The sequence below is a fragment of the Rhipicephalus microplus genome, unplaced genomic scaffold, assembly GCF_043290135.1.
Source record: "Rhipicephalus microplus isolate Deutch F79 unplaced genomic scaffold, USDA_Rmic scaffold_13, whole genome shotgun sequence".
NCBI classification, from domain to species: Eukaryota; Metazoa; Arthropoda; class Arachnida; order Ixodida; family Ixodidae; genus Rhipicephalus; species Rhipicephalus microplus.
The window spans coordinates 39,093,437-39,115,173 of NW_027464586.1; the positions used below are offsets into that span (position 1 = coordinate 39,093,437).

General features: G+C 48.5%; 1 protein-coding gene across 7 annotated transcripts in view; it reads left to right on the forward strand.

Moving 5' to 3' along the window:
- Positions 1-21,737, forward strand: part of LOC119164608 (EGF domain-specific O-linked N-acetylglucosamine transferase) — a 387,898-nt gene that overhangs the window by 162,441 nt on the left and 203,720 nt on the right. For all 7 annotated transcript variants that reach the window (XM_075882748.1, XM_075882746.1, XM_075882744.1 and 4 more), the window contains exon 8: positions 16,306-16,409. In XM_075882748.1, coding sequence (XP_075738863.1) covers positions 16,306-16,409 — 104 coding nt within the window. The remainder of the gene's footprint in view (positions 1-16,305; positions 16,410-21,737) is intronic.

A 21,737-nucleotide genomic window follows, 5' to 3' on the forward strand; every position in this document is an offset into this window, starting at 1 on the left:
TTCTCCACTTCATAACAATCCCTACAACACCCTTAAATAAGAGCTCATACGCCAGACAACTGAGTCAGAACAGCGTAGGCTGCAGTAGCTACTCACTTCGAAAGAATCCGGTGACCGAACGCCTACGGAGCTCCTGCGTCGCATGCGACACCTGATTGGGGACCACTCTGCTGCATTGGACGCATCCATCCTATGCGAACTCGTATTACAGTGACTACCACAACAGGTGCAGATGATTTTGCGCATATCATCTACAGAAACCCTCAACTCACTAGCGCGAATGGCCGATAAGATTATGGATTTCGGTGTCTTGTCTATATCTGGGATCGAGACACCATGTAAATCTACCTTTTCTGTGCCAGTCCGCGATGACCGCTTGGACCACCTTCTTCAAGCTAACGAGTAACTCAACTGCAAGGTGGATCAGTTGGCCACTGAACTGAGCGCGCTCAAGGTAGACCACCACCGCAACGCGCCACGACAACGGCGCCAAAACCGTGAATGATCGCCAAGTCTGCCTCTCGGCGTCTGCTAGTACCACCACCAATACGGAGCTCGAGCTCCTCATTGCAAACAGCCATGCAAGTTTGCGGGAAACGCATGGGCCATGCACTGGCTGCGGCCAGTGTTTCAGGCTCGACATACAGCTGCCTATTCTATGTCACGGACCACGTCACAAAAGTCTGCTACCTCATTGACACAGGTGCCGAAGTGTGTGTTGTTCCTCCTACGTTAGAGGACCGCCGACGACGCCAGACCTCGCCACCTGTCACCGCGATCAATGGTTCGATCATACGGACCTACGAACACAGGTCTCTTACGCTTGACATCGGCCTAAGACTCATGTTTCGGTGGATCTTCTTAATCGCCGACGTGCGTGTACCCATCATCGGTGGGGATTTTCTTTGGCATTTTAAGCTTATGGTGGACCTACGACATAGCCGTCTCGTGGATTCCGAGACCCTCCTCACCGTTCAAGGCGTGACATCAAATTTGCCACTCTTGCGTCTCGTACTAGCTCATGCCAAAGTCTCCTTGCCGTGGTCTAAACTTCTGCAAGAATTTTCTGACCTCTTTCGTGCTCCATCTCTTGAAGACCCGATACGCCCAATGTCACTCATCACATAGTGACAGCAGGAGCGCCGGTGTCTGCACGTGCTCGTTGTCTCGCTCCTGATTGCTACAAGATTGCACGCCAAGAATTCGAGCACATGCTTGAACTCTGATACGTTCGCCCCACTTCCAGTGCCTGGTCATCAGCGCTACACATGGTTTACAAGCCCTCAGGTGATTGGAAACCGTGCATTGACTACCACGCCCTCAACAAAGTGACGGTACTGGACCGCTGCCCAATACCGCACATCCAGGACTTCACGGCATTGCTGCATGGTTCCACCGTATTTAGCAAAATCGACTTAGTAAAGGCACACCACCAAATACCTGTCGAGCCTTCCGACGTACCGAGGACTGCTATAGTTGCACCTTTTGGCATGTTTGAATACACGCGTATGTCCTTTGGTCTACGAAACGCCGCACAAACCTTTCAACGGTTTGTGGACAAGGTACTTCGTGATAAGACCTTCTGCTTCGTGTACATCGACGACATCCTTATCTTCAGCACCACTCCAGAAGATTATGAACTTCACGTGCGTCAGGTTTTCACACGACTTTGCAAATATGGACTAGTCATAAACAGACCAAAAAGGGAGTTCGGCATTTCGTCAATGGACTTTCTCGGCCATCACGTGGATTCGCGTGAAACCTCTCCACCGGCAGCGCGTGTTGAAGCTATATTGCAGTTTCCACGACCAACAAATACGAAAAAACTGCGGGAATTTCTCGGGCTTGCCAACTATTACCGACTATTTATTCCTCATTGTGCTGCGATCTTGCAACCACTCCACGCACTTCTATCCAGTCAAACGAAGCCCAACGCTTCCATCAAGGAAGCTCTGGCTAGCGCAACGCTCCTCGCGCATCCAAAGAGCGACACCATCACGTCACTCACAATGGACACCTCGGACGTCGCCATAGGAACATTCTTGCAGCAGTTGGTCGACGGAGTTTGGCAGCCGGTCGCATTCTTCTCACGAAAGCTCTCACAGACCGGGCGTCGTTATAGCACATTCTGTCGCGAACTGCTCGTGGCCTATTTGGCTGTCAAGCACTTTCGACACTCTCTAGATGGTCGGCAGTTCCATATCCTCACCGACCACAAGCCACTTACGTGTCGATCAAGCGCCACCAACTCTGCCCACACCCCACGTGAGATCCGCCAGCTTGGCTACATATCCGAGTTCACGAGTGATATCCGGCACATCAGTGGCAAAGACAACCTTGTTGCTGACGTGCTTTGAATAAATATCAACGCAACTATGGATAAGCACCGACCAGTCGATTTTGCAGCCATGGCTACTGCACAACAGGACAACAGCGAGCTTCAGGTGCTGCGACTTCAAGAGAACTTCCTCAAGCTCGAAAATGTCCAACTTCCAGGCTGCGCGATTCCCCTCGTTTGCGACGCCTCTATCGGTTGTCTTGGCCCTTACGTTCCAGCACCATTTCACCGCAGAGTCTTCGACACTTTGCATTCCTCGTCACACTCTGGTATACTTGCGACTCAGCGCCTCATCACGAGGCGATATCTATGGCCTCAAATGAGTATCGGCGTCCGCCGCTGGACACGTGCTTGCCTCAAGTGCCAGCTAACCAAAGTCCAGCGCAACACGGTCAGTCCACGGGGTACCTTCACGCCTCCTGACTCGCGGTTCAGTCATGTGGACTTGGACCTCATAGGCCCTTTGCTCCTCATCGCAAAACAGCCGGTATATGCTAACCTGCGGAGACCGGTTCACGCGGTGGCCTGAGGCACTACCTCTCACCCACATCACGGCAGAGTCAGTCGCTCGCGGACTCATCACCACTGGATGAGCCGCTACGGAGTTCTCAAGACCATCACAACGGATCGTGGTCGTCAATTTTACTCCGCGCTCTTCGGCAACTTGTCCCGAATGCTTGGTGTCAACCACATCAAGACAATGGTCTACCACTTGATCTCGAATGACATGGCTGAGCGATTTCACCGCCAACTCAAAGCTTTGCTCATGCCCTCCCAATCAGTGATACGCTGGACCGAACGACTACCACTCGTCCTCCTCGCCCTGCGCAGCACGATATGTACGGACGGGTCCTGCTCTTCAGCTGAGCTTGTATTTGGCACTACCCTAAGGCTTCTTGGACAGTTTTTTGACACGTCACCGGTATCACCATTGGATGTAGCTGATTAGGCCAGTCGCCTCAAAAATTCCATGAGAGATGTGTCCTCTATTTTTGCACGTCAACACTCACGCCCAAGTTTCGTCACTTGTACGCTCTGCCACTGCACTCACGTCTTCGTACGACACGACGCAATCAGACCACCACTGCAATCTTCTCACGAACCCTTTAAGGTCGTCAAGCATTGCCCGAAGCATTTCGTTCTGTTGCTTAATGGGCATGAAGACAGTGCCTCCATTGACCGCAGAAAGCCGGCTTTCCTTGACACTGACGCTGTCCTCGAAGACTACAAGCCATCTGCGAAAAAAAGACGAACGCGCTTCGCAATAGCAGAACCTACAACCTGCATATAGGGTTCGCTCCTTCGCGCACGGGCTATCTCGCTAGAGGGTGGGCCCTATGACAAGCCGTCAGTGTCTCGGAGAAGACGAAGAAGTTGTGCCGCAGCTGCTCCGCGCATTCGAGCCAGCGCGAGAGAAGAAGACGCCAGCAAGAACGACAGCAAGAACGACAGCTTCTGTGGACGTCCATGCCAGAGCAGCCATAAATAAAATATGTATAGGAAACCAAGCACCCCGCGTCTTCCTACAGATTCGTTGAAAGGTGCACGGCAGAAAGTTAGTAACCGTGCACAAAAGAACCATTGCAACCTTTAAGTACCTGCAAGCTTACGTCATAAATAGGTCACAAAAGTTAAGGTACTGTTGATTAAATGAAGTACTGTTCGAAAAATTATACTTTGCTTTGTACAACTTATAATATATATATATATATATATATATATAGGATATGGCACAACGGGAGCGTTGTCAACAAGGATAAATATATTTATTTCCGAACAGTTTCGGGAGGGGTCCTCCATCAGGGGATGAGTTCTCATCCCCTGATGAAGGGAGGACCCCTCCCGAAACTGTTGGGAAATAAATATATACATACATATAAACTATATATATAATATATATATATATTGGTGTTGCGACTCCAAGAGAACTTCCTCAAGCTCGAAAATGTCCAACTTCCAGGCTGCGCGATTCCCCTCGTAGAAAAAGCCACGCGGCTACAAAATCTTAGTGACCGGGAAACTGCACAAACGGTTTCATGAGCATGTAGAGAAGTTGCTCAAGATGTGCTGATGAGCATGGGATCATAACATCACGTGAAGGGAGCGCCACTTTAATGCAAACCACTAATGCAGGCCTATATGTACATTTTTATGGAGTAATTTGTTTTACTCTAAAGAAGTGAACAATATTTCAATAGTAACAAGAAAATTGTTCACTGTGTACACGAATCTTCGGTCACGTGACTGGGTACATTCATTCACTGCAGTTCCGCTAACCGACGCCCCTTGGTCTCCTTGGCTCACTCTCTTCCCCCCCTTCACCCGTTGCCGCGTACTGTATCGTTATTATTTCTATCTGTGTGCAGCATATCCCCCTCTTTTTCATCAGTGCGCCACAGCGGGGTTCAAGAACAGTGCGAGTGTACAGACATTGCAACTGATAAACACACAGTGAGCGAAGGTCACGAAACTGCCTGCTCCAACCTACGGCCGCTTCCTGTGAATACAAAACGTTAAGGCCCAACGGCGTGCACGTGATTTTTGAGCGACGACGACAGGATTTGCTGCTGCGAAAAGTTATTCGTTGCTATTGCGTCACATGTACCTGGAAAACCAGAAAAAAATCGCTTTTCGCCCAGAAAAAATCATGACGCTTTTCGCAACGTGGTAGCACCCCTAATTTTCGCTTCGCTTGTTCTGAGCGCACGTGTACAGGAACTTCTCGTGTGGAAGCGAGGCAGTGGCCCTATTTAGCTGTTAACCTTGCTATCGACGGTTTGTTTTGATGCTTTGAGGGCGGCTTGCTGCGATGTCAACGGGGTTGTCGTGCGAAGTTGTAGCGAAGTTGGCAAAGTGCATCATAGCGCATTCTTCTAGACGACCCTCTAAATCACAGCAGATAGCACTGTTGTGTTAAACGATTGCGAGAAAAGATTGCCTCTAAACGCTTTTATGGGGGGCTTAGGCGGTGCATTGACAGCTTGCAGAAGATAGCGCCATCAACCATCGAAGATGAGTAAAGTGCCTCAAAAAAGCTGTTTTCAAACAGCTTTTTGACACGCTTAGCCTTTTTTTGGTCGCTTAGCCTTTCGAATTGACACGATGTCAATTCGAAAGGCTAAGCGACCTAACGTTCTTTTTTGCATTACCACATTTTTTGCCTCTTTCGAAATGTTTCATGAAGTTTGCCCCATATAATAAGCGCAACCCCAACTTTGTTCCCATTGTTTAAGAAAATAAGTATGTTCATTACGCGAGTAAATGCGGTAAATCATTATAATAGAGCGGGGGCAGCTTGCGTGTGGTAATGCAGAAATGGAATCATAAATTCTCTAAGGCATCGTATAATTTATGATAGCATTGTTAATTCACAGTGATTTTACAGCAGTTGGAAATGCCCGCCTACATACCATGAGAAACTAGTGCCCCACAGCGGGCAAGTGCCTGAGACGATGTGCGCTCAAGCCTCGGTGACACTGAACATGTCTTCAAATAAGGGGAACCCTGAGTGGTGAAGAATGACAACGTAGATGCTTTGAGCATGTCACCTTCAGAAATAGAAGAAAGCATTCTTGGTGTATGCAACCAAACCACCTTGCCCGCAGCCCAACAATAGAGCCAGAGGGGGGACAAACAATAGTCCTCACCAGGTGCCAGTCGGGGTATTGAGCGCGCCCCGCAATCTCTGACACCAACAATGCTTGCGTGACCTTTTAAACATCACGATGGGTCCTCATGTCTACGTCAAAGCATAGAAAATGTCGATGATGAATAAAATAAACGTGACGGTTGGGAAAGCACCCCCCACCTGCAAAGGGTGACACCAACAATGAAGACTCTATCAAACGTTTCTACCGCATCTCGGTCCAATACGTCCAGGGAATAAGTGAGCAATCTGTCCAGGCTGGTGGCATTCAGGTGGTGCACGAACCCTTTTCAACAGTTCGGTGACTCGTGCCGCGACCAGAAGACCAGCTGCCAAAAGAAAGATTCCCCCGGCTAGTTTACGAGGTTTCATGCACAGACTGTCATGCCACATACATTGGTGAGACAAACAACTTTCCCGAAGGGACACAGCAACATTGAATTGATGTGCATAGCTCCAACGCTGCACGAGATGCTCTCGCAGAACATAGTAAAAGAAATGGATCATCACAACAATTTCGACAACCCCCGGGTCATTGACACTGAAGGTCAACACAAAAAGACTGTTCGTAGATTCCAAACAACACCTGGAATTATTAACTGCTCAACTAGAAACTTACTGAGTGTATAGACTGTTTTTGCAGAGAGAAGAAGCGCTCCTCGAACCGGTACATCACGTCACTCTCTCTTCACCGGCCGTTCAGTCACTGCCGCTTGTGTGTGTGAAGATTGCTACGTTTTGCATGCACAGGGTGCGAGAGGTCAATGTGTTTCCTTTTTTTTTTTTTCAATGTGCTAAAGCAGTTGTGCTGCTGAAAATTTAAATATTGAAAGAGAGTAGGTTGACAGGCTGCCACGGTGCTGTATTTGGCTGTGACAACAACCATTGAAAGCACGAAACACTGGCAGTTGGGACATGCGAGGTGTACCTTCCTTCGATATGAGTTTACTTAGGTCATAAGTCTTCTTTTCTGACAAATATTTTTTTATATGTGGCATCTGTTCTTGTTGCTATTTCTTTATTACATCAGTTTGCAATTCTGGTGAGGTGCTGGTACACTTCATTATCTCCAGCAAAAAGTCAAAGCCGACAGTTAATAACAGAAAAATTTTCACCCAGATTTATATTGTTGTAACATATACATTATGCATTTTAAGCAACAGCACATCAGTTTTAGTGCCTGTGGCTACCAAAATCTGCAATTTAAAGATTATCGAATGAGCACTCTTTAAGCTGCGTGGCAGAAAGGTGTGCACGACTTATGTTCTTTGGCTCTGTAATGGGCCTCTAGTGTTTTTTGAACAGCACATCATTTCTCAACTTGTCAATTTCGTGACGTTAGGTGGGTCAGTTTTATGAAAACCTCTTTTTTTTTTTCACAGCAGCTTAAGTGTCGTGAATAATGAACGTACTGTCAATAAAGCCAGGTCGTTACCTGAATAGATGCGCTTGCTGTGATGCTCCGTGAAAACAAAAACAAAACGACAACATTACCAAAAGGGGCTGCACTTTCGGCGTATCGCCAGTGGTGGCTGGATGTGCCGGTGTGAACTTGCGCCATACCGTGCTTCCAGATGTGCAAGACGTTTGGTTTTTATTTTCTTTTTGTGTTGCTTCTACGCGGAAGTTCGTGCTCATCCATCATACATCTATTTGTTATTCTGCGCAACGATGAGACACAAGCTTTTGACTATGGCATTGACATGAATCAACACAGGCAATGGTGGCTGTGCTGCTTTTGTGTCATAAACATTGTATTATGATGTTTTGAGCCAAGCCAGATGATCTGCTAGTGTTCTAGAGTTATGTTAAACACAAAGAATCATGGCAATGAAACCGGAAAGTCATTTTGAACACTAATGTACGGACATCAAGTGCGACTAGAGTACGTATTCGCTCGTCTCCATTTACGTTTCAACCATTACTTCAAGAGTTGCTTGAAAGTGTAATGATACTGCATACTCCCAGAACCCCACAAGGCCAGTGGTAACAAGACATACTAATCATTTATCTATTTAGACGTGCTGCTTAAGAATGCATTAACATTCTACTAATTTGTCTATTTTGTAAGAGCTTGTTGCTGGGCGAGTTGATGCATAAAAATGCAAAGGAGATGACTGTGCTACACACATGTGTGTGCCTGTCTGGTTTATATGTGTGTGGCACAGTTATCCCCTCTGTGTCACCTGTGTATTGTGGGCAGCGCTACGAAAACGTCTTGTGATTCGCCGCTGCTTTCTGTTTCAGCCATTTCGGAGCTGACAACTTGAGGATTACATACTAGAGCCTTTACACTCGCGAAGAATTGCTCTGTTTTTAGCGTGTACCAGGAAGAACCACGAAGAAATGAGCACATTACGCTGCATACATTACCGGAGATCCCCACAGACTGGCACAACAGTGAAACATCGCAGATGCTAGGCGGTGGTGCAGTGGAAAAATGGTAGCCTCTTTGTGATAACGATCTATACTTGCACTGTCTATGGAACCAGTGGAAAAACCACTGTAGCAGCAGGAACGGCGGGAAGAAGCGCGGTGGACAGGAGGACACCAAAAAAGCCGTTAGCTTCGGAGCCGGCTAAACAGTCACCCGGAAGAACAAACTGAATCGATCTTGAAACATCGGTTTAGTTTGTAGTTTTTAAATTTCACTATAGAAACTTTGGATTATAAGTGGCAGGTGAGTTTATTTTATTTATACGAATTTTCACACTGCCAAACAGATCTCTCTCGAATATGTTCACCTTTAAAATGTCGATCGCACCCTGTTAAGGGTCGGAAGGAGGAATTCCGCTGATGGCATCCCACTGCTGCCACCAGTTGTTATGGTCGAAAAGGAAATCGCTGGAGGATATGAAAAACAAACTGGTTTATGGCATTATTTACACATATTTACAGAAAAGAAAAATTAGGGGTTTCACAAACCACGAGCGTGGTGGTTGAACGTTACATAGTTCAGAGCGACGTCCAGCACTCTGCGGCGTCATTTTAAGCCCTGTCGGGCTCCTCCTCTTCGAGTGGACCACCAATCACACACACACAACAAGTGAGGGGGACGAGCATGCACGGTCCACGTGAACATCCAATATTGAGTCGTGAACACCGCACTGCAAGGTGGCGCCAGCAGGGCTCTTCCTCGTCGTGGGTGTGCCGCCAGTCGAGAGATGCTGCCAGTCGACAGCATACCTCAAAGGGTCCACCGATCAGTTCGCTCAATTAGCGGGGTGATTTGCAGTGGCCGCCGCGGTCTCTTCCAGGAAGATGCTTTCTTTGTTGTCCTCTCTGGAACTGTTTACGATGTCGTGGTGACACGACGTCTCATCCTCCGGCTAGCACGGACAATGCCTGACGAGCATAGGTAGCCGGCCGGTCGTCTACTTGATTGGGGATTAAAAAAGCGCCGCTCCTCAGTCAGCTCTGGCGCCGGTCACGCCAGCTTCCCCGTTGCCCAATGAGCCGCCGAGGGCATCGGTCACTGCTTCTGCTCGAAGAGACGACAAAAGGGTTCGTAGTTGAAAGTCAGGAACTCGCCTTCGCTTGTCACATGGTCTGGGTAATTACTCAAATCTTCGACAGCGTCTGGCAGACTGGGTGCCGAAGGGATTGAGAGCGTCTCCAGTGGACCGGCTTACGCACCATGGCGTCTGCCCAGATGAATTTCCAGGCCAAACTTAACAGCTCCTCCGCCGCCCGGAAAATCTCGGCTGGCCAGCGCTCCCAACCGCTGGGCACGAAGAGAATGGTTGGTGACGAGGACGATGGCCTGGCTTTCTCCCTCCAGCTGCGAACTCGAAACCAACGCCCAAACGAGCTCACAATGATTGACAACAGCAAGGCGAACCACACAACACAATACCATGTTGAAGTCAAGCACATTGGACCCGCTTAAAACCCTCCAGGCTTCTCAACACAAAAAGGAAAACCTGTACGCTAAAATTTTGAGATAACTTGGTGCCGCCAAAGTTACAACAATCATGGATGTGGAGATGCTTACCAAAGATGGAACAAATTGCCGTGTGAGAAAAGCACACAAAGGCAAACATAATTTGGCCCCATAACCATAAACACACTTTCAAAGCTAACCTTCTACCATCCGTACTACTAAGTTGCAACTTGCATCTGTTAACTTCTCATTAGCTTAATACAACTACATGGTTTTCACACGAATGCTGCCTCTACCTACACAAAATAACTGTGCGCATTCTTCATTCTCTCGTGACATACTTTCAAGTCGTAGTCGAGGGTACCTACTTTTAGGACACCCTCACACCAACGAAATTTCTCATAACAGATCAAACTGTGTCCTATAATTCTTAGAAATGTATCTCTAGCCTCAAAATTTGGTTAATGCAACGCTCTCAGCTCAAGTGATTATATGATCCCTAAGTAATCACAAAAACAACAAAATGAAGGGAATAAACCTCGCATACTACACGCTCTTTTGTTGGATGTAGCTTCATGTCAGCCCATGTTTTTAAAGAACGCCCAGGTCTTTGCTGTGCGCCCTAGCACGACATCATACTCTCATCCAAAGAGCGCTAGCATACTAACACTCTGTTAACCAAAGGTCATATCCCTGTAACTCAACTTAACAGAACACGTGTCTGAACGTAAACGTTTACAAAAAAATATTAGAGTGAAAAACCAACTAAACAAACAAGCCGTGGAGACGGCACAGGAAAACTACATTGAAACCAAAAATAAGCAAACAAACATGCTTCTAAAAAAAAATTTCCTTTGTCCGACTCTCCAGCTTACAGTCGGCCCTCACTTCAATCGCACACGCGGCGGTCGCGGTCTTGCCGGATTTCGGGAACTCCCGAGGCAACGTCGCGTCTGGGCTACAAGCTGAACGGCGCAGTCACGCATCATTCGCGATTTCAGCCTGCCTCTGTCAGGTTCGCGGAGTGGGCCCGAGCAATGCGTGGAAAAGAGTGGCCATGCCCTTTTTGGGCTCGCTCCTGGGCTGCGGTGTTTAGCTATTGTGGCCTTTCTTCTAGGACCACACTCTTTTCCACGAAAAGCTCTAAATCTCCACCGCACATTTCGTCACGACGACTCGCGCTGTACACTACCATTTTGCCGCTTGTGCCTTACTGCACGACACAAAGACCTTGTTGTTGAACTGGCCGATGACCTACCCTTGCCTCGTTCGCCCGGCCGATTGCCGCCTTTAATATTCCTTCGTCGCTTCGCTTTCTTACGGCAACGTTTGCGAACGACCTTTCCTGCACGGTTAGGAAGTTGGCCTGGGGTCACGTCATTGATGGTTTTGCCGCTCAAGGGTGCTTCTGCACCACCTGCGCTACTACTTCGGCACTTTGATTTCTCGGCTGTGTTGCCTTGCCGGGCCGGTTGACTTGCGCTAACCCTGTGCTCACGCACCCCATGAAACTGGCGCCTTCCACTTGATTGCATTTGTGAAGAACCCGCTGTTCTTTTATTTGTTGTCCGGTGGCTCGGACGCATACAAATGAACTTTGACGCCGACGCAAAATGCCTAGTTCTGCTTGCTGCGCTAATAGGCTTCGAACCTTTCTCACATGCGTAGAGCTGCTTGTCTCACTCGCCGCTTTGCTACGTCTGTTTAGTCTGCGCCACTTTTTGCGGCTCGTTGCCATGCCTTCAGATTTCATCGCAAGCTCATCAACTCTGACACAGTATTCGTCCGCTGTCAAACCCGCGCCGTCTAAATGATTTTCGAGAAAATCACCTATTTCACACTCTAGATCGGCGGACAGCTCGACGCTCTCAGAAACAGTGCAGCTGCTTTCCTGCAAAAAATCTCGCTCGTCTTGCTGGGAGCTGCCTACAACCACACTGTTCTCATCCTCTACCTTCGCTGCTTCTCCTGAGCTCTCTCCGGTGTCCTTGACTACTTCCACATTGTCTGCAAGATCCACCGTCGCGACTAACACAGTTGAGGTCTGTACCAGCCTGCCTACCGCTATTCTAGCTGTCTCGCTAGTATTAAACTGGCACAGCACCTCGTCGCATTCGCTCTGGCCTTCGTCGGCCTCTCTACGCAGCGCAGCATCTTTAGCAGCTCTCAAATTTGGTTCTTTATCGAACCTGCTGCTGTCTTTAAACGTGCTAGCCTTCTCTACAACTCTGGGCTGCACCTCGCACTTCTCGTGGGCTACACTTACGGATGGCTGAATTTTCCGTCTCATTGCCTCGTTAATCTGTTCCAATTGTTCGAGCACCAAGGCGCGTGCTCGATCACGCTCTTTTCTATCCCAGCTTTCCTTTTCTTTTCTCTCCCGTTCCTCTCGTTTCCGTTCCTCTCTTTCGCATTCCTCTCGGTTCCGTTCCTCTCGCTCCCGTTCCTCTCTTTTCCGTTCTCTCTCTCGCTTCTGATTTCGTTCCTCCAACCTTTTTAAAGCTTATAACGTGTAACCAATATCCACCTCACTGCCGTTTTCCAAAATTAGCTCTAAAATTTCTGACCTGCCCATTCCTTCCTTAATCTTAATACCAAGGTCCTCACAAATGTACAAAAGACCATCTTTTAGCAGTGTCTTCACCTCCATGATTGCCGTTGTACTTTGGTCCTGCATCTCACACAAATGTAGGGGATCCCTCTAACACACAAATAGGTGATCTCCCTAACTCACAAACAATCCAGCTTCTAATAAACTCGCACTCACAAAGTGAAGCCTGGAAAGTAAAGCAAGGACCAAGCACTCACCACAGCACAGAACCATGCCGTGAAGTCCATCCCACCGCTGCCAACCAGTTGGTAAGGGTCGGAAGGAGGAATTCCGCTGATGGCATCCCACCGCTGCCACCAGTTGTTATGGTCGAAAGAGGGATCGCTGGAGGATACGAAAAACAAACAGGTTTATGGCATTATTTACACATATTTACAGAAAAGAAAGGTTAGGGGTTTCACAAACCACAAGCGTGGTGGTTGAACGTTACATAGTTCAGAGCGACGTCCAGCACTCTGCGGCATTGTTTTAAGCCCTGTCGGGCTCCTCCTCTCCGAGTGGACCACCAATCACGCACACAACAAGTGAGGGGGACGAGCATGCACGGTCCACGTGAACATCCAATATTGAGTCGTGAACACCGCACTGCAAGGTGGCGCCAGCAGGGCTCTTCCTTGTCGTGGGTGTGCCGCCAGTCGAGAGGTCCTACGGTCCTGACAGCATACCTCAAAGGGTCCGCCGATCGGTTCGCTCAATTAGCGGGGTGATTTGCGGTGGCCGCCGCGGTCTCTTCCAGGAAGATGCTTTCTTTGTTATCCTCTCTGGAACTGTTTACGATGTCGTGGCGACACGACGTCTCATCCTCCGGCTAGCACGGACAATGCCTGACGAGCATAGGTAGCCGGCCGGTCGTCTACTTGATTGGGGATTAAAAAAGTGCCGCTCCCCCGTCAGCTCTGGCGCCGGTCACGCCAGCTTCCCCGTCGCCTGATGAGTCGCCGAGGGCATCAGTCACCGCTTCTGCTTGAAGAGACGACAAAAGGGTCCGTAGTTGAAAGTCAGGAACTCGCCTTCGCTTGTCACATGGTCTGGGTAATTACTCAAATCTTCGACAGCGTCTGGCAGACTGGGTGCCGAAGGGATTGAGAGCGTCTCCATGGACCGGCTTACGCACCATGGCGTCTGCCCAGATGAATTTCCAGGCCAAACTTAACAACCCGAATACTCAGACGAGCAGGCGTCCTCACTTAAAAACCAAGTTAAAATATTTTACAGGCTGCACCCGTTACGAATAATCAATCAGACATGCCCCCGTATGCAGGACTCTCAAACAACACAAGTATCTTAAATTTCCTAATTTGGTTGTCAGGGTTCCTTTAATGGCTTTATTATAGAAGTGCATATGCAATGTTTAATAAATTGTATTGCCAGCACTGCAACCACAATTGACTTCTCATGAGCATTACCGTCTATTTGAAAAGTAGTTTCAAGACCTGGCGTGGCAGAATACTCTATTGCCATGCAGTGCTGGCGTTTGATTCCTGCTGGGGCCCTGACGTTTATTCTTGTATTTGTCAAGTCAGTGCTTTCAATTTCAGCTTTATCTTGATGCTCACACGTTGAAATTGCCCATGTCTGTTCTCACCGTTCCTGAGTAGCTATAAACTGTCAATCACCTGTGGCACATGTTGCCAGTGGATATGTGCCACATGTCTGGCAGTAAACGTTTGATGACGTACAAAACGCATTTGAGATATTATCCATGTCGTGACCATCGAGTCTACCTTCACCTACCAATTTTGGTTTATCCCAAGTTAAGGGAGCCATCACGGACAGACAGGCTTTCAAAGTGGCTGCAGTATGCAAAGAAATGCTTTGCATTTATATGAAGGAAAGAAGTATACATTTAAGGGCTCCTTTTCTGTGTTAGACAAAATAATAATAAGATCTAACTCACAATCATGCCAAGGAAAGTATAGGGGTTGTTATTAGAATCAATTGTAATATAAATGTGAAGAAAGAAAAATGGACTAGAAGTCAACTTGCTGTGGTTAGGGACAGAACTTGCGACCTTCCAATAATGCGTTCGACGCTCTACCACTGAGCTAAGTGGCAGTCATCCCTCCATCCACTTTACAGGGTATATAAGTGCATTAAATCTGGGAACGTCAGTCAGCGTCGCTTGTTGCCATTACAAGTGTGCAATACTTTTTTTGCTTGTTGGTATCACATCGCACGTGATCTTATTATGAGAGAGCAGCTGACCAATAATCCCTCACGTACTACCTGAAGGCATCAAGTCTGCCAGAACGAGACCCTCTCTATGAATGAAGGAAAGAAGTGCACATTTTAGGGCTCGCTTTCTTTGTGGACGGCGCGCAGAATACCATCGCAAGGGCTTGCCGCTGTTCGGGTATTATTTGACGCTGGTAGTACACCAAGAGTGGGAGCGTCAATCAGCGCCACCAGTAGCAATGATGGCGAATGTAGCCTGTTTGGCATCAGGTAGCACATGAACTTATTACGAGCTCGCAGCTGACGAATAGTTCCTCATGCACTACCTGTAAAAGTAAAGGCTTGTTTTTTCATTAGATCTGGCATTAATGATAATTAAGACAACGATGCCAAAAGAAGTGTAAGGGATGTTATAAGGAGTAATTGTTATGTAAATGTGAAGAAAGGAAAGTGGATGGAAAGATAACTTGCTGTGGGCAGGGGCTGAACTTGCCACCTTTGAATAATGCATTCAATGCTCTATCAATTGAACTACCATGGCAACTATCCCCCCATCCACATTATGTGGTATATTATATTGAACGTGGGAGCGTCATTCAGCGCCGCCAGTAGCAATGACGGCGAGTGTGGAACACTCCTTTATCAGTCTGTTCGTCGTCACGTAGCACATGAACTTAATACGAGCTTGCGGCTAACCAATAATTCCTCCTATAGTACCTGAACGCACCAAGTCTGCCAAAATGGAACCTTCGGTGTGAATGAAAAAAAGCAATGTACGTTTGAGGGCTCATTTTATTTTTTAGATGCAATAATATTGAGATCTAACAGGCAATCATGCCAAAGGAAGTATTGGAGATGTTATTGGAGGTAATTGTAATGTGAAGAAAGAAAAGTGGACGAAAATATAACTTGCCTGGGGCAGGGACTGAATCTGCGACCTTCGAATCATGCGTCGATGCTCTACCAACTGAGCTACTACGGCCACTGTCCCCCCGTTCACATTTTGGTGTATATATGTACTAGCAGCATCAAATTAAACCCAAACAGCTCCAAGCCTTTATAATGGCATAGTGTGTGCCGTTCAGTTACCACCATTGACAGGTGCATGTATCCTGTTCGGCAGTTCTGCGCATATATGCGTGCCTGTCTATGGCGATAAGTGGACGGCGCGCACTATATCATCGCGAAGGCTTGCCGTTGTGCGGGTTTCATTTGATGTTGATAATACACTAAACGTGCGAGTGTCAGTCGGCCCCACTAGTAGCAATCATGGTTAGTGTAAAACACTTTTTATTGGCCTGTTTGGCATCAGGTAGCACATGAACTTATTACAAGCTTGCAGCTGACCAATAATCCCTCATATACTACCTGGAGGCACTAAGTCTGCCAGAACAAAGCCCTCACTACGAATGTAGGAAAGAAGGGCTCATTCAAGGGCTCGTTTTATTTGTGAGACACAATATCGATGAGATATGAAAGCCAATCATAGGTAATGTGGGGCTTTCATCCACTTTCATTTCTCTTTATCTCTTAATTTAAAGGTACCAATAACTATGCGTTTCTTGGCTTTGTTAACACACAGAAAATGGATCAATTTGCCAAATGCAGTGCAAGTGACTTCTTTAGAATGCAGTGTATTTGTTCATTTCCAGCTGTGAACATGTACCACCACTTCTGCGACTTCCTCAACCTGTACGTCAGCATGCACTTCAATAATACCCTCGCCGGCGATTTTGACATTCTCATCTGGGACACGGTGAGCATTATTCTATACGAACCTGTGAAAATGAAGAAGGGTAAATTTAAGGGCTCATTTTTTGTTAGAGACGATATCAAAGAGAACTTACTCTGTTAGTTCAAATTATTAAAATTATAAAAATCTAATTTATGTTCAAAGCTAGCTGCCTGTCACCACAAGATTACTGCCAATGCTTTAATGTCACATAAAGTTGCAAGTGGCCTTGTGATTAGAAAGCCCCACTGGGTTTGTTTTTCAGTATATACTCTAGCTATGTCTACAGTGTGACCCAGACTGAGGAATTAAAGAAGGCACTGGGTCTAGGCTAGTTGGTACTGATCCATAACTTATGTAAGGGCTGAAGCCACGTACGAAAGACGAGCGAAGGACACAGGGGTATCGGATCTTATCGCATGCGCCCTCCAAACGCCAGAGAGGGGCCGGCCAGGTCGTTTGATCTCTGCTTCAACCGCGTTTGTGCCCCTTGCTCGCATGCTTTTACCATACGATGCACAGGGCCCTGGTGTATGGTTTTTTTAATTTATACAGGACACGGTGACAATGGGAAAAACACACAGAGAGTTTCCACATAATCAGACTATTGCAATTAGACTATTGCACATTTTAGCTGAGTGTTTGAAAAGTGCAGCAAATGTTGCTTCTCAAGTGCTTTGAATGGGGGTGTAATGATGAATGTCATTCATCATTACAGGTCATGCATAGCTCGAAAAACTCATCGTCAGTGCTAAGCACGAGACTCTCGCGCCAGACGTTATCGCTGCTTTTGCTGGCTAGGCCTAGGCTCCTACCTAATTTCAAATACCAGTTTTGGCTATCCTAGTTCTTTATTATATTTGGTGGAGCTTGCTCGGTCTTCTCGCAATCCTGGAGTTGCGAAGCCGGACTCGACCTGTTGCTATGACCACTGCATCTGCCACAAGCCCTCCGCCTATGGCTCCCCAGGCCATCGTGTGCTCCGGTGCGGTCCGTCAGCGGGACCCTCCCATATTCAGCGGCACGGACGATCACGACGTCGATGACTGGCTGGCTACCTACGAACTCGTGAGTGTCCTGAACAAATGGGACGAAGCCACGAGACTGGCCACCGTCGGCATTTACCTCAGTGGCATTGCCCACTTGTGGCTTCGCTACCATGAAACCGATGTTCCAACCTGGACAGCCTTCAAGACAAAGTTCAGTGAAGTCTTCGGTTGTCCTGCTGTTCGCGAACTTCGTGCGGAGCAGCGCCTTCAGTCAAGATCTCAACTGCCTGGTGAGAATTTTGCCAGTTACATAGAAGATGTCATTGACTTGTGCAAACGCGTCGATGCAAACATGACAGAGATGGACCGCATCAAGCATATTTTCAAGGGTATCGACGAGGACGCATTCCAGATGCTCATTTCAAAAAGCCCGGCTACTGTCGCTCAAGTTACCGAGCTCTGCCAAAACTATGATGAGCTCCGCCGGCTACATCTCGTCACCCGCCGTGCTGTCCCCCATCAGGAATTGATGTCCGGCTTGACTCTCTCGCAAGATCCCATCCTCCTCTCCCAGATAAAAGATTTTGTACGCGAAGAAGTTGCCCGCCAACTATCGCTCATCTCCGGCCTAGCGGAGCGCAGTGCACCGCTTAGCCCTACACTGCGGACAATTATACAAGACCAAGTGTCTGAGGCCCTTCCTCCACAGCTGGTGCCACCAGTCAATGCGCCATTGACGTATGCCAAAGCAGCAGCACGACCGCAACCACACACGTTCCGAGCGCCACCTCCACTGCCCGCTCCTGTTTATACCACCCAGCCGCCACGACCTCCAGTCCACCGAGTCCCTAATCCATGGCGCACTGCCGACAACCGACCGATCTGCTTTTCATGTGGTCTACCCGGACATGTCGCACGTCTTTGTCGCCGCCGCCCGCTCCATTCACGTGAAAACCCGCGTTCATATGAGTACGACCACACGTTTCCCTACACTCCAGACCCCCGAATCGCACCCTCCTCGTCCAAGCCACCGACCACCTTCTGATCGCCGATCTCCTTCTCCACGTCGTCGCTCGCCCTCCTCGATGCGCCGACGCCCCCCGACATTAGAAGCATAAAACTAAATGACGCAGTTCCCGAGGCAAGAACTGCGTCCTCGTTGCAAAGCACACACCCTCTTCGTTCGCCGCCCAATGTGAATAATGCTGCTCTTGAAGGTGTACCTGTACTTGCCCTTATTGATACTAGTGCCGCCATTTCTGTCATTTCCGGAAAAGTTTGCCGTGCAATTCGAAAAATGACAACGCCTTACTCGGGTTCGTTTCTTCATACTGTCACTGCACAGCCTGTGCAGCCTGTGGCGGAGTGTGCCGCCAGACTTGTAATTCAAGGAGTGCCTTACACAGTGCAGTTCGTAGTACTCCCGCACTGTTCGCTCGACATCATTTTAGGCTGGGATTTTCTCTCCCATAACCAAGCCGTCATTGATTGTGCCCGTGCCGAAGTTGTCTTTTGTCTTCTTGGTGACGCTTTACCTGCGGATGATCGCCCTTCCTACGCGAAGTTGGTCATTAGTGGCGACACTCGGATCCCTCCTCACTCTACGGTCTTCGCACCTGTGTCGTGTTTCACCGTCGTCGACGCTACCGCATTCTTCACTTCTTCCGCTGCTTTCGTTCATCGCCACCTATCACCGCTCCCAACCGCTCTCGTTACTCTTCAAGGTGGCGCGACCGACGTGCCTGTGGGGAATCCTTTCCCATTCACGATTACGCTGCTTCGGGGCGAATGTATCGGCTCAATCGAATCATTCGAAACTATCGCTACACTTGACGTTCCTGATGGATCATCGGAAGTCAGCGCCCTCTCCTGTAGTTCCGAGAATGGCCCTTCCACTGCTGACATTCTCAACCGTGTAATCGACGAAGACCTAAACCCACAACAGAGGTGTGGGCTTTTGAGCATCCTTGACAAGTTTCGGCCATCTTTTGACAGTCACAGCGCTACCTTAGGTCGAACATCTACTGTATGCCACCAGATCGACACAGGTAATCATCCACCACTACGGCAGCGACCGCACCGTGTTTCACCGACTGAATGCCGTGTCATCGATGAACAAGTAGGTGACATGCTAAAGCGCGGCGTCGTTCAACTATGAAACAGTCCTTGGGCATCGCCAGTTGTTTTAGTTAAAAAGGAGGATGGCACAATACGCTTTTGCGTAGATTATCGTCGCCTAAACAAAATAACACGAAAGGATGTGTATCCTTTACCTCGGATCGATCACGCCCTCGACTCTTTACAAGGCGCAGAGTTCTTTTCCTCCTTTGATCTACGCTCTGGGTATTGGCAAGTGGCCATGAATCCGGATGATAGACCAAAAACTGCCTTTGTTACTCCAGACGGCTTATACGAATTTAACGTGATGCCATTCGGCCTATGCAATGCGCCGGCAACATTTGAGGGCATGATGGACACTATCTTACGAGGCCTCAAATGGAACACGTGTTTGTGCTACTTAGATGATGTGGTGGTATTCTCGCCCGATTTTCCCACGCACCTTCGTCGCTTGGAACAGGTTTTACGCTGCCTTTCTGCAGCTGGCCTCCAACTAAACTTGAAAAAGTGTCACTTTGGAGCCCGCAAGCTGACCATTCTCGGACATGTCGTGTCAAAGGATGGCGTTCTCCCTGACCCCGCTAAGCTATGTGCTGTTAGCGAGTTCCCGAGGCCCACGTCTCTCAAGCAGCTGCGTAGTTTCATTGGGCTTTGCTCATACTTCCGCCGCTTCGTCCGGGATTTCGCCTCGATCGTAGCACCTTTGAGTGACCTACTTAAGGGACCGCAATCTATCTGCATGGTCTCCAGCCTGCGACAGTGCTTTTGCGAAGCTCCGTGAACTGCTAACACCACCACCCATACTGCGACATTTCGATTCAAGTGCTCCCACACAAATCCACACGGATGCTAGCGGTGTCGTTCTTGGCGCTGTACTCGCCCAACGAAAGCCTGGTTACCAAGAATATGTTGTTGTGTACGCGAGCCGCACTCTTACAAAAGCAGAAGCAAATTATTCGGTAACTGAGAAAGAATGCCTAGCGTTCATCTGGGCCATTACCAAATTTCGGCCTTATCTGTACGGCCGTCCTTTCGATGTTGTTACCGATCACCACGCGCTCTGCTGATTATCCTTCCTCAAGGATCCCTCCGGACGCTTGGCACAGTGAGCTTTACGGCTCCAAGAGTATGACATCCGTGTCATTTATCGCTCAGGCCAAAAGCATGCCGATGCCGATGCTCTTTCGCGTTCGCCTGTTTCTGCTGATATTGCGAGTGTCTCCATCCAAGACAACTTACTTCCACTATCAGGACCCATCGACATGGCTGCGTAGCAGCGCAAAGATTCGTGGATTGCGTCTCTGATGGATTCTATCTGAAACACTCGTCCACCTGCCATCTCGAGCACTACACCGTCAAGCCTCTCACTTCGCCATTCGTGATGGAATACTTTATCGCCGCAACTACCACCCTAATGGCCGCAAATGGCTACTCGTCATACCCTAACATCTCCACGCCAGCATATGTGCTGCTTTCCATGCTGATTCGCAGTGTGCACACGCCGGTTTGTTTAAAACCTACGCCAGGCTACGTTTTCGGTTTTATTGGCGCGGCATGTACACATTCCTTCAAAAGTACATTCGATCTTGCACAGAGTGCCAACGCCGCAAGCACGATCCTAGCCGTTCTACCGCACCAATGCAGCCGTTACCGTGCCCAGTGCGACCATTCGACCGTGTTGGGATAGACCTGTATGGTCCTCTGCCATACACATCAGGTGGGAATCGCTGGATAATTGTAGCGATCGACCATCTCACGAGATATGCAGAAACGGCCGCTCTACCAGCCACGACGGCACGTGACGTTGCGTCTTTCCTCATACAACGTTTTGTTCTGCGTCACGGTGCTCCACGTGAACTTTTGAGCGACCGAAGCCGCGTCTTTCTCGCCGATGTTATTCAGGAACTTCTTGCTGAATGCCACGTGATTCATCGCTGTACTACTGCATATCGGCCGCAAACAAACGGCTTGACCGAACGTTTTAACCGCACTCTTGGCGACATGTTTTCTATGTATGTCGCCTCCGACCACACCAACTGGGATCCCATCCTTCTTTACGTAACGTACGCTTACAACACGGCACCTCAAGCGACGACAGGCTTTTCTCCCTTCTTTTTACTCTATGGTACTCTATGGTTGAGAGCCATCATCTCCAATCGACACCATTCTCCCTTACCGGCCCGACTCATCCGAAGGAACACCAGTTTCCGAAACCGCTCGGTATGCGGAAGAGTGTCGACAATTA